We start from the raw sequence: 14,336 nt of genomic DNA, 5'->3' as shown, positions 1-14,336 counted from the left end.
AAAATCCTCAAGAAAAACTCTGATAATATATTCTGTTCTGTCCGTTCCTGCATGCACTAAATGACTTCTCTGATCTTATAAATGGCAAATCTACATTTTCCCTGTAAAACATTTTACTTTGGAGCGTACAACCGCCACACTGTCAAAGCCAAATATGATCTACAGATTGTCTGGTGCCCTCAGCAGCAGACTGGGACTCTGACAGATTGTGCTCTTTTCCTATGAAAATTACCAGTGATTTTTTTTTTCTTTTTTCATAGACTTTTCTGAGCACCATGACTCAGAGAACCCTTGGTTTATACCAGCGGCAGCAATACTATCTAAAATGTGATGGATTGAAGACCACAGCCACAGCGTTAATTCAGTGAACTAAAATGTTTGGTTTTTTTTCAGTTTCAATTTAATTAAAACTTGAGAGTAGGCAGAGTAAGAAATTACAGATTTCGGGTTCTGCCACTAATTCTCATTAGACATTGACCTTAGTCAGAAGAGAGCAGGTCTAGGAAGTAACCTCATATGGAACAAGACACGGACATACACTAGTGAGACTGCAAAGCTATAAGACACGATTTCACTGCACATACCAGAATTCACTACTGCCTTCTTCTTCGCTAAAATATGAAAACTACTGGGTTAATTTTTTAATGTGCTTTTAAATCCAGTATTTCCCTTCTACAGTTTTTCTTATATTCATGTAAGAAAATGATTTTTTAAAAAAAAGGAATGACACCTAAAAGAGCTCATGCTGCCATGTTGATGCTCTTGCCGCCATGCTGCCATTCCTTCGGATAACCAGGAAAAGCCTTAAGCCACTGTTCTGGGGGAGGAGAGTGGTGGCATTGTGCACACTGGGAATGTGAAGATTCATAAATGTCTCAAGCGCTCATCTGCCGTTAAACACATTTGGGTCAGACCAATATCCCCTGTCTCGTCTCTTCCACCTCCCAAGCTCTCTGCATAGCGCTCATGGTCTCTGAAGACCAATGCTAAGCTCCCCAACCCCAGTCGTACTCAAGTGCCTGCAGTTCTGAAATTGTACACTCCTCCAGGACTTCAGGTCTTGGACCAATTTTAGTTTTAGCTTATTTTCCTGCCTCAGAAGAACCAAGAGATGCCATTCCCTTTGTCCCCTGCACCTCCCACTCCACCCTGACCCCACTGTCCCACTGCCCAACGACCCTCCCCTGCAGACCTTAAGCACCGATGGCCTCTGTCTGCTGCAGCGTCTCTCCTTCCGCCAGGCTGCAGAGACCAGGCTCCATTTCTCTCGGCATCCCCAATACTTAGGCCACTGTTGGACACACTTGAAAGAATAGGCCCTTAATTTTGAATGAATGAGTTAATTAATTAATTCAATATGTTGAACACTGATATACTCAGGTTACCACTCACTAACTGATATTAAAATCTCTTTGTAAAAACTAAGAGGAGTAGGATGACATCTGCTGAAGGTGAGGAGGCTGGTTTCAACCGTAAGAAAAAGGTCCTGATGTTTCATGTATAATATCACACAATATCATCAGGAAAAGCAACTTGGTCTTCAGCTAATTATTAATTCCAAACCCTTGTGCAGACCTCCAGGGCAGCCTAGATCTAGGAGCTCTACTCAGCCTTCCCTGCTCCCCCCAGATCCCTGGACTCTGGCTGATTCTGTTTAAGCAACACTAAGGTTATGGACATCTTCTACTAATAGCTCATTCCAGAAACAGTCTGGCCCCCAGAGAGAAAGATGTCCTGTTAATGCTGTCTGATCACCCCCCTCTGAGCCCTCCCACCGACCGACGAAAGTTCCTGCTAGCCCTGATGACTCCTCCCTATAAAAGAAATGCCTTTTTCTATTTGATTTTGAGATGTCAAAGGTCCTGAGGTCAGAGTGTTCCACCTATTTCAATAGCATCTATTAATTCCCTTTCGAATCATAACAGCAGCTGCTACTTATTATGTAGGTAGTGATACATGACGGATGTAAATTCTTTGCATGTAATATTTAACTAATCCTCACAACCACTTATGAGAGATGTTCCCCTCTGCCTCTTAACCTTATTTGCAGAAGAGGAAGGTAAGAATAGGAAAGTGGCCTGTCCCTGACCTGGGACACACAGCTCCTAAGTTTTAGGTTGGGATCCAACCCATCCTCCAAACGCAGAGTTAAAACCCTTGGTGCTAGCTTCCGGCAGTGCTTCTACCATGATGCTCTCCTGTAAGAAACCTGCTTTTCTCTGCCTCTGTTCCTGCGCTCAAGCTGTTTTTCACAGCCAAAAAGTCCTTTTCTCTCCTCTTACCAGACTCTAAAAATTTCCCAAAGAGAAGAGTTTCAGATTCACCCATTCCTCACCTCACCCCAACAAATGTCCACTGCAATTCCTTTTAAATGGATAGACTTCTGGTTTGGTTTTTTTTTGGTTTTGTTTGGTTTTTTGCGGTACACGGGCCTCTCACTGCCGTGGCCTCTCCCGTTGCGGAGCACAGGCTCCGGACGCGCAGGCTCAGCGGCCATGGCTCACAGGCCCAGCTGCTCCGCGGCATGTGGGATCTTCCCGGACCGGGACACGAACCCGCGTCCCCTGCATCGGCAGGCGGACTCTCAACTACTGCGCCACCACGGAAGCCCTCTGGTTTGGTTTTTAAAGAACAGTGTATCTTTCCACCTAGATTATAAGTGCTTACAAAGCACATTTTTTCTCTACATTTTTTCAATCACTCTCAGTACCCAGTAAAGTTGTGACTTCATAGCAGGCAGTTAAAATAATTAATAATTCTCAGGAGTATGAATTCAGTATTGGTAAAATATTAAGCCACTCATTAAACTCATACAGAATCCCACAGAATGTAAAAGCACTTAATTTCCAGCTATTTATGATTTTATAACCAGTTTTGAAAAGGGCACCTTTAATTACCCAGCAGCTGTTACCTTCATGGAAATAATCACAGTCCAGTGAACATAGTTCTGTGAAATTCAAAACTGCCTGGGGTTGCTGGATTCAGCATGTACATAAGCTATACACACTTAGCCTTCCAGATCTCTGATGCAGACATACACCTGGACCTTAAAAGCTCACCCTTTTCTCTAAAATCTATACATGGTCCTTTTGTTCCTGTGTCTGCCCCAGAGAATATCTTATCTGAGTTACATCTTCCCACATACCCCCACTCCCCTTCAAGTGAGAGGAGCAGGTTCATTCTCAGCTTAGCTTAGAGGGTGTCTGTTCCCATATCACTGAGAAGTTAACAAGACAGGGATGGTTCTGATAAATTTCCCATTTCCTTCACTCTGCCCAAGCTTGGTACTGCTTTAGAACACGGAAGATGCAGACAACAATATATTGTTATGTCTTTCCACTGGGAATATTCTTTCTCCCTATTTCTTCCTTAAAGACAAGAGGGTGCTTTACATTTTCTTTACAACCCCATATGTCTAATACCCAAGTCATTCCTATTGGTTGAAACCAACTCTTTTGGAGAACGTCTACCTATATTCCATGTCAAGTATATACTCCTTTGAGTTCTAGACATATTTATCCTTGTAGAGTACTCAACCACATTACACCTAATTATGTTCAGAATGAATATGAGTAGGGAACAAGGGTTGGGTACCTACTTACTGGATTTGATCACTATTCTCAAGGTGGCAGAGTCTCAGTATCAATTTCTGTAGGTATCAGCTTAAATTTACTGAGGGACTGTCTTATTTTCTACCTGCCTGTTTGTGTAGCTGGTGATGGAGAGGTTAGGAAAGAGAGTGGGGCTGCATTTGGTAGAAACCCACAGCCTCCACTGGGGAAACAGTGCCAGAGCACATGTGTCATCTTCATAAAGCCAGCATCGTTAGATGGTAGTGGTGAAAAATTATAATTAGTTCCTTCTTCATTTATACTCTAGATACTAATAAATATAAATGGTATATAAATTTTAAAAATTTTAAAGTTAAATAAATTTATGTGGTAGCCAATTACTTCATAATTTTAACTTCCGTGCCAATCTAGTAAATGCAGGGAAAGGGCTGGGCTAAGTACTCATGAGCTTTAAGTTAACCACAGTCTCATTTAATTTTTCATATATAAAACACTTAAGGAATATACGAAATTTATTCTTTGACCCAAGGCTTCACACTTGGTCTCAACGATTTACTTACAAAATTCTAAGTGGAGCCTCTCAGGAGATCGTCCAACATATGGTAAGAATTCATTGCAGTCTAGGCATATTCTTAGAAGGCTCAGGATAATATACAGATATCTGATACTTCTCATAAATTATTCAGGGGAGGTACAACCTTCAGTACTTTACAAATGTGCATCTAAATCAATGTGACCTCCAGATTTCTGGGCCATAAGACCAAGGGAATGGTGGTGACATTAACTGAAATAGAAAACAGAAGAGGAAGTTTTGATTTGGGAAGTACATGGAGATAAATACTCAATTTTGAACATCATAAGTTAGAAATGTAAGGGCATCAGAATGGTGGCATCTGGAGCTGACGAGAAAAGTCTAGATATGATTTGGGAATCACCAGAGTAGGTGAAATGTGAGACCCTCCAGGGAGGATGGGTAGGAAGAGAAGAGTTAAGCTCGGAGCTTTGACCATGGACCTTAGACCATAGCCCTCCAAGGAACTGAGGACCAGGGGTTGGAGAGACAGGAGAAGGAAATAGAGTCTCACATTGCTTTAATTTGATAGTTTCCTCTTTTCCTAAGTGAGGACTCAGAATTTTAAGGAAAATGGAGGTACAAGTGAAGTTTGACATTACAGGTCTGTAACTGTGCTGGCAAGTGCTTTGTGTATCTGGAGTAAAACAGGCCCTCAGTAAATATTTGGTACCTAAATTAATAAATTATCTTAAATTGTAAAAAGAAAAAAAGGGAGGGGAGCTGATCAGGGAAAGAGGAAGGAAAACACCAGAGCATAAAGAATACCTGTCCATGCCTTTGGCCCCTTAACAGTGGATGGAAATCTCCACTAGACAAGAGAAAGCAAGAATTCCAAATGGCAAATGGAAGGAAATCAACTTGTGAAGTGGATGATTTAGCTCATTTTAGCATCAGAAATAAGCTTGAGGGGTGATATATTAAGTGCTCTTACCACAAAAGAAAAAAAATCTAATTAAAAAAATGAAGGGGGTGGGAAGAAACTTTTGCAGGTGGTAGATGTTTATGGCCTTCATTCTGGTGATGGTTTCTCAGAGGTAGACATCTCCAGACTCATCAAGTTGTATATATTAAATGTGTACAAGTTTTTGTTGTCAAGCATACCTCAATAAAGTGATTTTAAAAAAAGAAATCAACGTGAGAGACAGTGTAGTGTTATGAACAAAAACATGGCTTCTCAACTCGTGTAGACCTGAGATGGTAATTAGTTCTTCTAAGGCTAATTATCCTCACCCATAGCGGGGAGAATATCCTGCCTACTGAATACGCCTGCTGGAAGAATTAAGTGACTAAAATCATATAAAGCACAGACAGTGTTGAAAACATCTGTAGAATGCTAAATAGTAAAAGCATAATGAAGTCACTCCATTGTCAGTTATATTACTTTTAGTAAAAATGTATCGTGGACTAATTAGTAAAACATGATATTTGGGAGTAGCAATTCTAACAGTGGAATTGCATTCTCATTTAAATATTCTCTGGATATAGAGAAAATTTCTCGCTCTCTCTCTCTCTCTCTCTCTCTCTCTCTAATGTGGTATAACTCAAAGACAGTTACACTGAAACCCCTAAAACAATTTAGAACAAATTTTCCTTTCTAGATGGAAAACAATTATTGAATCTAAAAGGTACTCCATTTTAGACTGATGGAGTACATTAAAATGACAGATTTCACACTAAAAAATCACCAGCTCTCAGAAGAGAACAATAAAGTGTCGAAGATACTAAATTTACACTTTCAAAAATGCAACATTTAGAAAGTTAAACAAAAATCTGTGAATTGCTTGTTAATGAGATACTATAAACCTTAGCACAAATAGCATGTCGTCCTTTGAAAAAGTACATTTGATCCTTTACACTCAGCAAGCCAGTGAAAGAACTTGAAAATAAGAGATAAAACAATTTATACAAATACACACTCTGCAAAGTTTTTAACAATAATTTAAATGGAAAGAGTTTTTCTTATGGCAATATTTTTAACTTTCTCAGTTGTATAAATGTGTACATTGGACTATTTGGGTAGCTTAAGAATAAATGAAAATATGACTACCATGACTAAACGAAAACTTTGTCCTGGATACATTTCCAGAAAAAGTAAAACATGTGCTAGAAAGGTTTTAATGCCTCTGAAGAGATTACTCGCCCCTTCAATGCAATTTAATATCTTCCATTTGCAAGGAATTAATATTTTTCCTCTGATAAAGTGAGGTATATTGGTACTCAGGTGGAATTTTCCAAGGTAGACAAGAGACTCAAAAGAAGTGATAGATATAGATAGATATTTCATTTTTGGGTCAGCTCCAAGTATGAAATGAATATACCACCTGTTACAGACTAAATTTTTTTGTCCCCCCCAAATTCATATATTGAAGACCTTCAATGTGACATTAGGATTGGGGGGCCTTTGGGAGGTTTGGGTAAGGCCATGAGGATAGGGTTGCCGTGATGGGATTAGTACCCTTATAAGAAAAGAAAAGAGACAGGAGCACTCTCTCTCTCCACCATGTGAGGATAGAAGAAGGTAGCCACCTTCAAGCCAGGAAGAGAGCCCTCACCAGGAAATGAACTGGCCAGCATCCTACTCTTAGACTTTCCCGCCTCCAGAACTGTGAGAAAGAAATGTCCACTGTTGAAGCCACCAGGTCTAGAGTATTCTGTTATGGCGCCCTGAGCTAAGACAACCTCTGTGGACAGAAATTTTATTTTATATTGCAATAATGTATATACTTAAAATGTTAATCATTTATTACAAATTAAAACTCTTGCGGAATTCTAAGTCATTCAACTATTTCTTCATCATTTGATGCTAATGCTGACCTCAGTTACTGAACATCATCTTTGCTTCCATCAGTAACAGAAAGTCTTTCCTGGGAGAAATAACTTTATGTAAGTTGTATTGGAGGACATTCTTCTCTAAGAATCTTCAGAAAATGCTTGTGTTTTTCTGCCCTAAAGAATAAACAGGGTAGCGTATAGGAAGGGTTTATTACAGTTCGTCGTGCATAGCAGGAGTGCAAAGAATATTGTGGTGTGTGTGTGATTTTTTTTTCTGTTTCCTGTTGTTCCCATCACTCTGAATACCGTACATGGGTCACTAGACCAAGCAAAACGTGGAGCTACAGGAAAATTTTAGGGTAGTAAATCAGAGAGTTAAGAATAAACACTAAGAAATGGAGAGGCCGTGACAACCCGTGATCTTTCTTTTTTCTTGTTCAGATCTAATTTTACCTATAAGTCCTTTTTTTATACTGTCTCTCTCTGGTCCATTCATCCCCCCCACTCTTCCATGTTCCCCTCTTTCCTTAAGCTCTAATTCCTCCTCCCCGGCCCCACTCTTAGCTGACAGCCACAGCTCTTCCATCAGCAAGCGTATGATGCAGGAAGAGCCTCCATGAGCACGCGTCACCACATCCTTCCACCCAGGACCCTAGACTGGAAGTTCTCAACCCTCTCTGGGCACCACGACACCTGAGACGTTTTTGAAAACTGCCTTCGCCCCACTCCAAACACACTGAACCCGAATCTTTCCGGCTAGGGCCTAGATGTTGAAATTAAAAATATAATCTCCCCAGATGACCCAAGCATGCAGCCAGGGCTGAGAACTACTGCTATCGTTGGTCTTAGCTAAAGCAAACCCTCCACCTAGGTCTCAGATCTCATCAGCATCTGCAAACTCAGGGACCTCACTCCAGCAATTTTCTTCCCTATGCCGATGCCACGGGTTCTCCCCTCTCAGATGAATTATTTTTTTCAGCATACACACAAGCTGTTATTTCTCCCATCATTAAAAAGAGCCCTGATTTCTCTTCCCTCTGTAGGGGTCCCTTATCATTTCTCTCCTCAGGGATATATTAGTTGAGGATAAATATATACACACTACTAGATAAAAAAGAGATAACCAAAAAGGACCTACTGAATAGCACAGGGAACTCAATATTTTGTAATAATCTATCAGGGAACATAATTCGAAATATATATATATATGTATAACTGAATCACTTTGCTGTACACCTGAAACTAACAACATTATAAATCAACTATACGTCAACTGAAAAAAAAAACTCCTTTAAAGAGCTCTGTATATTCTCCGTGTCCATTTCTGTCTTCCCCTCTGTTAGAACTCAGTCCTTTAAGATCTCTGCTTTTTACAATTCACCAAAACTAATCATCGCCGTATTTCTAACCACAGTGGTCACGTCTCAGTCTTCCTCCCGTGGGACTAAGCAGGAGCGCTGGAAATAGCTGATCACTCTTTCCTCCTTGAAAATTTCTTATCGTTTAGCTCTAAGAAAAAAGCACCCTCACCTCATTTTTCTCCTTTCCCCTTCTGGTAGTTCTACCTCATCTCACTCAATTCTTAATATTGGAATTCCCTGGGACTCAGTCCTTGTCCTTCCTATAATGTTATCTAAACTCATTCCCTAAGTGATATTATAGAATCGTTGGGCTTACATGTTCATGCGTCTCAAGTTTGTATCTCCAGCCAACACGACACCGCCTTTCTTATTCTCACTTCCTAGAGGCACCCCTAACACAGTTAAGAGCATTTAGCTTTTCTGATTGTTCAGGGCATAACAAACTTGATATTACCCATGAACCTCTCACTCCCTGTGGCAGGCAGGATTTTATTTTTTAATACATCTTTATCGGAGTATAATTGCTTCACAATGCTGTGTTAGTTTCTGTTGTACAACAAAGTGAATCAGCTATATGTATACATATATCCCCTCCCTCTTGCGTCTCCCTCCTACCCTCCCTATCCCACCCCTCTAGGTGGTCACAAAGCACCAAGCTGATCTCCCTGTGCTATGCGGCTGCTTCCCACTAGCCATCTGTTTTACATTTGGGAGTGTATATATGTCCATGCCACTCTCTCACTTCGTCCCAGCTTACCCTTCCCCCACCATGTCCTCAAGTCCATTCTCTATGTCTACGTCTTTATTCCTGCCCTGCCACTAGGTTCATCAGTACCATTTCTTTTTGGATTCCATATATATACCTTGGCATACAGTATTTGTTTTTCCCCTTCTGACTTACTTCACTCTGTATGACAGATTCTAGGTCTGTCCACCTCACTACAAATAACTCAATTTCGTTTCTTTTTATGGCTGAGTAATATTCCATTGTACATATGTGCCACATCTTCTTTATCCGTTCATCTGTGAATGGACACTTAGGTTGGTTCCATGTCCTGGCTATTGTAAATAGTGCTGCAATGAACATTGTGGTACATGTCTCTTTTTGAATTACAGTTTTCTCAGGGTATATGCCCAGTAGTGGGATTGCTGGGCCACTATGGAGAACAGGATGGAGGTTCCTTAAAAAGGCAGGTAGGATTTTGATTCCAGAATTTTGCCCTCTGGTATTATGCATGTGAGTATGTTACATTATCTGGAGAGAGGAAATTAAGAGCGCTAATGAGCTGACCTTAAAAACAGGGAGATCACCCTGGATTATCCAGGTGATTATCCAATGCAATCACAGGAGTCCCTAGAAGTGGAAGAGGAAGGCAGAAGATTTGGTCAGGGAGATGCAAGCAAGGACAGGAAAGAAACAACAGTTCGAACCATGAGCGGCACTCAATCTACCGTTGCTGACTTTGAAGATGGAGGACGAGGCAAAGATTTAAGGGATGCAGGTGGCCTCCAGAAACTGGAAAAGTCAAGGAAACAGAGTATCCCCTAGAAACTCCAAACAGGGAGCAGCCCTGATGGTACCTTGATTTCAGCCCAGTGGGACCCACACCAGGCTTCTGCCCTACGGAACTATATAATAATACATTTGTTATTTTCAGCTACTAAATTTGTAGCAATTTGTTATGGCAGCAATAGAAAATTATTATACTCCCAATCACCAGTTCATTAGCATTTCCTGTCAGCTCTATTCTAAAAATATACCCCCAAATTGACTATTTCTCACCACATCCTTGTTCCATTTTGGTCCAAGCCACCATCAACTCTTGCTGAATTTATCAACAGAGCCTCCCGACCGGTTTCCCTGCTTTTGCCTTCAAAATCCTTCAATCAGTTCAGAATGTGGCAGCCAGGCTGCTTCTGTTAACTCCTAAGTGACACCAGGTCTGTCTTCTGCTCAAATCTCCCAATGGCTTCAGCAGGCACTAGGGACAACAGCCAGAGTCCTTTTGATGACCCTCCCAGCCTCCCTGTGGTCTGGCTCTTCTCCATCTGCTCCTACCGCCCTGGTTTCTCCAGGGGGGGCTCTGACCTCACCTGAAAAGCTCCTTCCTTGATATACCTTCAGGAGGTAACTGTGGACTCCTCAGCATTTATCATTATTTACCAAACTACATGTTCAACTTTATCTTTTTATTTGTGGTCACCCACACAAGACAGCTGAGCATCGTGTAGGTAGCGATTTTGTCTATTCCATTCATAGCTGTCTGGACCATAAGAAAGACTCAGCAGATATCTGATGAATGAGTGTACTTTTCCCATGGAATATGACTGTTGGGTCTGTTCTTTTGCCCCAATTCCCACTGCTACTACCCCAACCAAGCTCACTCCACTAACATTTCATCAATGGATTCTTAGTGGGTGTCTTTGCTTCCAGTTCTTATTCTCACCCTTCAGTGCATCCCTACGGATGTTGATCCCTGGTTAACCTTTGCTAAAAACCATTTGTAGCATATGAATTTTCTTCTCAGGTCTATACGATCATTCCCATTGCAGTCTGCTTTAAGACCAGACCTTGAAGCATCCCCACTGAAGTTATCTACTTTAAACCACCTTTGCAGCTAATATCTTCACTTTCCACTCCTTTCAGACAGACCCTCCTTGTGTGGGACTCTCACTTCTTTGCAGCTGTTCACCTGCACTGCTGCCCAACGGTTTTCTTCTTTCCTTCCTTCAAAGATCTAAGCTCTAAGCAACCATCAAGAGAGTTTCTCAAAAATCACAGTCACCGGGCTTCCCTGGTGGCGCAGTGGTTGGGAGTCCGCCTGCCGATGCAGGGGACACGGGTTCGTGCCCCGGTCCGGGAAGATCCCACATGCCGCGGAGTGGCTGGCCCGTGAGCCATGGCCGCTGAGCCTGCGCGTCCGGAGCCTGTGCTCCGCAACGGGAGAGGCCACAACAGTGCGAGGCCCGCATACCGCAAAAAAAAAAAAAAAAAAAAAAAAAATCACAGTCACCAAAAAAACTGCCTAACTCCTCCACTTCCACCAGACTTCATTTCTACTCATTTATTGTTTTCTATTTTATTGAGGTTTTTTTCTCTCTTTGTACTTGGACTGGAGTCTTTCTGAAGATAGGATTCATCTCTCTTCCTGCTCTTTGGTCACCCAAGTGACAGCCCAGTTCCAAGCCTATAGCAACTCCTTAAAAAGTATTAACTCAGATTTTATGACTTCAGTGTCTTTGCAAAATATTATAATACATAACACAATATAATATACAATAGATTCCTCTTGTTCTCTGGGCTTACTATTTTACTATGCTTAATTTCTTTTTAACACTAACTTAGGTGTTATTCTTCTCCTGTAGTTATTTTACACAGAAGTTTTTATAACTTTGTAAATATTTTCTTGTTGTTTCTTTACTGTTAAATCGATACAGGGCTTAAATCCACCTGCGTTCTAATTTAGGATTCCTCCAACAGTTAGAGACAACAATTAGTTTACCTCTGGGTAAGCTTGCTCACTCTTTCCCTCCACACTACTGGAAAGTCCTGGAAGGGGCAAGGAGTGTGGTGAACCTGACAGACAGTCCCCTGCCCCTCGAGGGGCTTATAGCTTCACAGAGCAGATGGCCATTCAATGAAGAGCTATGAGTGAGAAGAGAATAATAAAATAGGAGGTAAACGTGCTCTGGGACAGCTTTCTAGAGGATGTGGTACCTTGGCTGCATCTCAGTTCCTTCACGTATAAAAGGAGAGGTTGTACGACGTAATCTCTTAGGTCCTTTCCGGCCAGGAGATTCTCTGCCACTCATTCCATTTTAAGAAAAAAAAAAATCTCAGAGCTTCTCAGAGTCTTCTAGTTTGACTAGCATGCCCACACAAAACCATAAAAAGAACTACTTTTGTTTTCTTATTATTGCTATTATTGTATAGGATGGGCTGTCAGTTTTCTTAGATCCACAATTCCTGTTGAAAGCTTTGGGACCCATGTTACTAAATTTATTATTTTTGCAGACTGGACAGGTTAAAAATATAAATAGCTCTGGGACAACTTTGCCACTGTCACCCAAGTTACAAAAAAAACCCTTGTTTTTCAGAGATTTTGATTTTGAAATGTAGTTCATGGGTCATGGGTCTGTACTCTTTGCATACCTGCTTTCGATTAACTCAACCAGTAATTTTAGAGCCAATCAAGATAAATTAACATATATTTGCTTCTTTGAAGCTTTCTACATTTATACCTACAGCTGGAAAGTCTCTCACATTAGAACTTTGGAAAGTACATTCTAAAAACAAACAAACAAAATTCATACAAAAGAATACACAAAAATCAAGAAACTCCATAATCTTGTAAAGGCAACTGAAATTTGGATTGAGTATGCTTAATAAAATTTGATACAACAAGCCAACCAACTTTAAGGGATAAGCCGACTGATTCTTCTCTCTCAAGAGTTTTGGGGGGAAGTGACTTCACCACTATATATAAATCCAGGTATGAAATAATAAATTTCACAACACGATCTCATCATCAAGGAAACAATTTCATTGGGGAAAAATTTCATCATCGATGTGAATCAACAACTTGCTTTTCAGGCAGGTAATTCTTTAAAAACCATATACAACGATTTTACGAAAATTTCGCCTTTTTTTCACTTTTACGAGGAGACTTGGGACTTTTAACTATGTTCACTGAAACGAGTAATTTTTTCTTGAATATTTCAGACAGTTAAAAGAAAACCTCTAATATTGAAAAGAAATTCTATCTCCCACTTCCCCCCCAAAAAACAACAAACCAAAAATATGAAGCACTACATCCGAAAACGATTTTCTTGTCGTTACCTTCTTTGTCATCATGGTGGATAATTGCATCCTGTATCATGTCAGCGAGGTTAAAATGAACTTTCTGATTCCTCCCACGCTTCAGTTTTTTCAGGAGCCCCTCCTGCTTCTGAAAAGCCTTCTCTCTTTCATAGTAGGCTTTGACTTGTTCACAGCGCATGCGTTTTACCAGCCGCTGCCTTTGGCCCAGGGGGAGGGACTCCAGCAAGCACTGGTCAATTTCCATTTCATGGGATCGAAAAATGTTACATAGCTGAAAGCAACCTGAAAGAAACACAATGGAAAAGTCACTAGACCTACTGCTACAGCCAAGATAGCAGCACTGCAAGCATCGCCCATCACTCAAGCTGGAAACCCATTCAGTCCTCTTTGCGCTAGACAAGTAATGCAAGCACTTTTTAGAGACTGCAGGAAAAGCAAGAGAGTTGATGTCCTGCCCAAGACGGCACAGTAGTAAAACAGATGACACAGACAGAGATGGGTAATTTTGCTCAACATAATTACTAACAATCCATCCTTTCCTGTTTCTTTAAGTCTCTACCAAAGGCTTAGATGCTTCACCATGGCACTAAGCCCCTTCTAACTGAATAATGCCAACTAATGCTAAATTTTGGCAGAAAGCCATTCCAAGTTTTGGAGAACAGCCTAATAAAATTGGTTTTCCATGTCGTGATGACTCTGCTAACCTAATGTAACAGAACATATGTATGCCATCAATTGTTTATATGACACAGTGATCATTTTCCACAATTTATTGCTGAGCCTTTTTCCTTGTCATCAGTGACATGCATTCCTAAAAGACCTAATGATGGTTAAATATAAAGATTGTGCAATGGAAGAGAGATTCTTCTCTTGGCAACTCAAAATTGTGTGTATGGAATTGTTGCTGTCATAGTCTTTGTCTTATGAATATAGCGATTAGCAAAGTGAGTTGTCTGTCCTGGACCTGAAAATCATCCCTTTCTATTTCCTATAAACACCACCCAAAGCACCTGTAATGGAATTGTACAAACTCGTATTGAAACTGGACAGAACCCTGTGGGGCCCTACTGGGTACCAAAGCCTTTCCGTGTCCCCTGTTTCTTGTTTGTAGGAAAGAGGTTTCAGCCTCCTAGACCTTCCCTGAGTTCCAAAGGGCGTTTCAAGCAGTTACTAACTAGACGAGTGAGGGAATGCAGAAACAAGGGAAAGGCAGTCCAGAAAGAACAGTGCAGGGA

The 14,336-nt window shown here is 40.9% G+C and overlaps 1 protein-coding gene across 7 annotated transcripts in view; it reads right to left on the bottom strand.

The window, feature by feature from the left end:
- Positions 1–14,336, bottom strand: part of MYO16 (myosin XVI) — a 530,294-nt gene that overhangs the window by 387,624 nt on the left and 128,334 nt on the right. For all 7 annotated transcript variants that reach the window (XM_059995825.1, XM_059995821.1, XM_059995826.1 and 4 more), the window contains one exon: positions 13,120–13,383. In XM_059995825.1, the coding sequence (XP_059851808.1) occupies positions 13,120–13,345 (226 nt within the window). In that variant the 5' untranslated portion in view covers positions 13,346–13,383. The remainder of the gene's footprint in view (positions 1–13,119; positions 13,384–14,336) is intronic.

The sequence above is a fragment of the Delphinus delphis genome, chromosome 18 (assembly GCF_949987515.2).
Source record: "Delphinus delphis chromosome 18, mDelDel1.2, whole genome shotgun sequence".
In the NCBI taxonomy this organism is placed as follows: Eukaryota; Metazoa; Chordata; class Mammalia; order Artiodactyla; family Delphinidae; genus Delphinus; species Delphinus delphis.
The sequence above is the reverse complement of the archived record's forward strand: the minus strand, read 5'-3'. Positions and strand labels throughout refer to the sequence as shown.